This window comes from Lolium rigidum, chromosome 3 (assembly GCF_022539505.1).
Source record: "Lolium rigidum isolate FL_2022 chromosome 3, APGP_CSIRO_Lrig_0.1, whole genome shotgun sequence".
NCBI lineage: Eukaryota > Viridiplantae > Streptophyta > Magnoliopsida > Poales > Poaceae > Lolium > Lolium rigidum.
The window spans coordinates 101,882,422-101,887,726 of NC_061510.1; the positions used below are offsets into that span (position 1 = coordinate 101,882,422).

Genomic DNA, 5,305 nt, shown 5'->3' on the forward strand with positions numbered 1-5,305 from the left:
GAATTGCATGTTTCTCGTGAAGGGGTTATGTTTTTGTCTCTATCGGTCCTTGGTTACACTTCTTTTTCACGCGGATGGATTGGATTTATTTTGACAAGCTTAATTTTCATGTTGGTTACACTTCTTGTTCTCGTGATTCATGTTGACAAGCTTAATTTTCACATGAAGCAGCTCACCAGTCACCATGGACATGGATGCTTAGCTTAGTCGTCCAACTACTTAAGCCATTCGGGGAGGAACCAAGGCGAAGTATATAATACTAATGCTTATATACTCACAGGCGCAGCACATATATAGCAGCAAGAGCTTAATGCCGACGCATGGGCGAGTGGCGAGCAGGCGCCTGGTGAAGGCCTCCGATGCCTCCATTGAGCCGCATGTCGTCGCCTTCTCCAACCTCGACCTTCTCAATGACGTTCAAATGTCAATGACATGCGTCTATCCCAGACCTTTGTTGGGCGACTTCAACGGCGTTGTTGCGGCTTTCGAGGCTCAGTTGCCATCATTCCTCAACTACTTCTTCCACTTGTCCGGCCGAATCATGCGCAATCCAAGCTCTGGCCTTCCCGAGCTCCGCTGCCACAACCAAGGCGCGGAGCTTGTGGTAGCACATGCCGACGTGGAGCTGGGAACCCTGAACTGGGCCTTGACCGAGGAGTCCTTGAAGAAGATACAGCTGCCGTACGCCGAGGAAGTCCCGCTGTCGGTACAGCTCGTGTCCTTCACGTGCGGCGGCTTCGCCGTTGTTTGGGGGACACACCACCTGATCGGCGATGGGCACTTTGGGGCGATGCTCGTAAAGATGGGGTCCGAGGTTGTGCGGTCGGGTACCATCACCAGAGACGCCCCGACGCACGATCGCTCGGTGCTCTTTCGCCCACGGAACCCGCTGTCGTACAGCGCCTCGGTCGCCGGGATGTTCACGCCGTGGGACCACGAGCACCAGGTGAACGCCCTGACCGCCGAGGAGAGCTTCATCTGCCGCCTCTACCGCGTCGACGGGCACGACATCGCAAGACTTCGTGAGGCCGCGAGCACCGAGGGCCGGCGCGCCACGCGCGTCCAGGCGGTGTCGGCGTACCTGTGGAATGTATTCGCGGGCGTGGTGGCAGCGTCGACGCGGCCGACAGAGACTGATCCACGCTGCCGCATGCTATGGTGGGTGGACGGGAGGCGGCGGCTCTCCCCGCCGCCGGAGCTCCGTTCACGGCTGCGCAGCTACACGGGCAACGTGATGTCCTACGCTCAGGTGGACGCATCCGCTCACACGGTCCTGGCCGAGTCGCTGCCTAACGTGGCGACAATGGTGCGTGAGGCCATCGCGGCGAGGAACTACGATGAGATGTACCAGGATCTCGTGGACTGGGTGGAGGAGCAGAAGCCAGCGAGGCTGATCGAGACACCAACCGTGGGCCTCGGCAGCCCCACTGTTGCCCAGACGATGGTGTCCAGCTCGTTCCCGATCGACGCCGACTTCGGCTTCGGCCAGGCCGCGCTGGTCATGCCGGTGGAGTCGAGCTTCGGGAGGCTTTGCGCGTCCCTGCTATCCATATGCGCACGGCCAGGAGACACCGAGTCGTGGATCGTCAGCGCGTACATATGGCCCTGCCTCGCCGCGGCGCTCGAGTCTGAGGAGCAGCGCGTGTTCAAGCCCCTCACGGCGGAGTACCTTGGTCTCACCCGTGGTAACCATGAGCCTGCTGATGAAGCCAGACCTCGTCTCTGAGGACAGCGCGTCTATCACGGAGCAGTACCTAGCTAGGGTCATCACGCTCGCTCGGAAAGAATTAAGACCATGTTCAGATTTCAAATTATACCATTGGGAAAAATAATGTTTAAAATACAGATTAAATCCGAAAAATAGCTCATTCATAAAGTAGATATTCTTGTAAGTTTGTAACTATCTTTTATCTGGTACTGGATCTATGTTTGTTTAGCATCGAGCTGATTGAGAGGGAGATTGTTGGATTCGTGGGAACATACGACAGTGCTCAAGTTTTCACCTCCCAGAGGCCAGAGCTAAGTGCAGTTTTCCCCTACATAAACACCCAATGAGACGACGGTCCGTTCACCGAACCCGCTCCCGTCGCCTCCCCCGTGGGCGACCGGGGCGCCCCCGTTCTCCCCACCCTCTACGCCCCCTCCTCCCTCCTTCCCCTGTCGCCGCTGCCGGCGGGAGCCGCCGGGCAAAGCCTGGGCGGTGCTGGCGGCGGCGGTTTCCTTCTCTCCCGTGCGCTTGGGAGGCCAGACGGGGCGGGCTCGACCAGGCGGCGTTGGAGGGCGCCGGCTACGGCCCAGGCTGGCGCGGATCCCGCCGTGGCTGGCGGTCGCGGCGGTGGTGCGTAGCGCCTCGTCAGCCGACGCTCCTGCGTCCCCGGTGGTGGCAGCCGATCTGGGCCTGGCGGGCCTGGCCGTTTGGGTTGTTCTCTGTTGGCGTGCTGCACGCAGAGACCTCCTCGGCCACCATCCGTCGCGGCTGGTGTCGTGCTCGAACAGGACCGACGGCGCTGGTTTTTGGCGATTTGCCCGCTCGGGCTTGTCGGAGCTCGGTTGAGCTTCCGGTGGTGGGGCGTCGTTGGGGTGACGTCTCGCCGTTCTAGAGTCGCTGGGGTGACGTCCTTGCTAGCTATCTGGGATGAGGTCCCTGGGCCGGCTCAGTACTGCAGCTACTACAGCGGCTGCGGTCTGTTCTCCCTCCAACCAATTTGCTCGTGCTCGTGCAGGTGTGCTCGCGCGCTGGGGATGGTGGACATCGTGGTGCCGCCAATCTAGGGTCTTGGATGTCTAGATCTGGGTCTAGCCGAAACTTCTGCTAGCCAGCACGTGTTTCCTGCGGATGAGTTGAGTTGGGGCTAGCTCATAGTGCGACTTAGGTTGGAGGCGCGGCAGTGATCTCCGCCTTGTTCGCTCTACGTCCTCGTGACGGTGTCCGGATTTTCTTTCTAGGTTTGGACCTCGGCGAAACCTGCGGGTGTCGTTCCCTTGTTGAAGGCGTCCCGATGATGGCGCTTCGGCTTGCTTTTTTGTGTTGTATTTTGTTGTGGTTTGGGTTGTGCGCTTGGCGCGTGTGTGTTGTAACTCTTGATGTAACTCCTAGCCGGTTGATGGCTTCGTTAATTCAAAGTATCATAAGTAGTATTTAGGACAACAGTGCATTAATTCGACGTTTCGGAGGATGGAGGCTCGACCACATGCATGTGATGATGTATCGGCAACCATTTGGGCAATTGCCTCGGTTGAAGGAGGGACCCCTGACCTCTAGTACTAATATTAAGACTAGTCACAATGGGAAGTATCATACACTAGTATCATATACATGATACTAGTTTGTGTACCACCTTCACAATGCATAGTATCATAATATGATATCATACTTATGTCATATTTAATATTTTGTAGAATCTCAATGCAAATATGTGTACATGATGTATTTGTCATGAAGTTTCTAGATTTATGTGTCATGATACGGTATCATATTATGATACTACTCTCATCTCTCACCTCATTAATTGATGTGACACATCAGATTTTTGACAACATAGCATGCATGATACTACTTATGATACTTTCATTGGGACTAGTCTAAGGGGAGTGTTGCATCAACACAATGTTTCAAATTTAGAGGGTTTTTGACACGTAAACTATTCTATTCGTGAAAATATATGCCAACAGTGATTGGCATTCTATCATTTGGATTCAAGAATAAGGGTATCTTCGGTTCAAATGAATCTTGGAGACACTACAACAAATTGTGATTATGTGGGATGCTCATGTGTGACGAATTCACATACGAATTTGATTTCTTGTTGTTTTTTTTTCTTATAGAGCTTATTTGGTTTCTAGGATTGTAAAGCATATGGTTTTCCTATAGTCAACTGAAAATGCAATTCAAATAGAAAAGTTTCCTTGAGCTTAACATGATGGAAAATTTTCCTTGTCTTTTTGAAACATTGTACAGATACGGGCGCTCACTAATACGTATATACACTCACCCCTATGAAACACGCACGCACATTCTACCCTATGAGCACCTCCGAGAGTTTGGGTTTAACAAACTGATTATCCGACCAGTCCTAAGACTGATGAAGTCACCAAAGATGTCTCGCTATCCACGGGAATGTCGTCTTCCACTGAAATAATATTTCTCCTTTATGAGGCACAAAAGTATTGAACATGTGGTTTGATCCGGGGTGGCACTGCCGTCCTAACATCCAACCATAAGTTAGTTCAGTGGGAGTATACTATGGTTCAGGCCGCAAAATTTTCCCTATGCATGACCAAACAATTTTATTACACAACCCGTGTTTAGAAAATTGTGTAGAAATTTGCCACGTCATGATATCGATTTCTTGTTTAATTTTCTATTTCCGTGTTTTTTTAATCTCGCGAAATTGCAAATAGGCCCTACGGAATTACTATGGCTCACTCGACATAGAAAAGGTATTTCGCGGTCAACTGCTTATAGCTGACAAGTTAAAATTTATTTCATCTCTTTTGCACTTACAATTTACAAAAGTCTGGTGTGACGGTTCGTAGTGTAGGCTTAGAGCATCTCCACTCGTCCCCCGAACAGGTCCCTGGCGAGCGTTTTTTCCATCCGGACGGCGTAATTCGGCCCAGTCGCGCCCCCGGTTCCTCGTTTTCGTCCGGATTTGGGCCTAAATTCATCCGGCGATCCCACGCCATCCCCGGCCCCCCGGGGAACGCTCGGGGACTCCGGACGAAACGAAAGCGCGCGTGGCCCCAACTTGTCGGCGACAATGGCCTCCGATCTACGGAAATACCCTCGTCTTCCCGATCTACGGCAATACCCTCGTCGAACGATCTACGGCAATACCATCGTCGAACGAAAGCTTTGAACTCTCAAGTGGTGCAACATAGATAGATTATATATATTTCGAATATAATTCGAATAAACATAAAAATTACATATAAAAACTTTAAAACAAACTTAAACTACTTCTTCTTCCTACATGGCCCCGCCTCATCGTCGTGGCGGCGACGCTTCCGGCTCGTCACCTCCTCGTCGGAGGAAGTTGAGTCCTCCTCCTCGTCAGTGGCCTCAGCCTCTTCGTCGTCCTCCTCCTTTTCCTCGGCCTCTTCCTCCTCCTTTTCCTCGGCCTCTTCCTCGGCCTGCTCCTTGGCCTCTTCGTCCTCCTCCTCGTCCTCCTCGTCGTCATCCCATTCGTCCTCGCTGGCCGGCGGAGGGGAATCATCGCTGCTGGACGATGCAGCTTTATCCCACCAATGGCGCCATCCAGGCGGCTTCCCCTTGCTGTCGGTGTCCGATGACCAAGAGAGATCG

General features: G+C 52.8%; 1 protein-coding gene across 1 annotated transcript; it reads left to right on the forward strand.

Annotated features, from left to right (window-relative positions):
- Positions 1 to 310: 310 nt before the first annotated feature.
- LOC124695269 (coniferyl alcohol acyltransferase-like) lies at positions 311 to 1,726 on the forward strand. The gene has a single exon (XM_047228130.1). The coding sequence runs from the start codon at positions 311 to 313 to the stop codon at positions 1,724 to 1,726; it is 1,416 nt and encodes a 471-aa protein (XP_047084086.1).
- Positions 1,727 to 5,305: the final 3,579 nt, after the last annotated feature.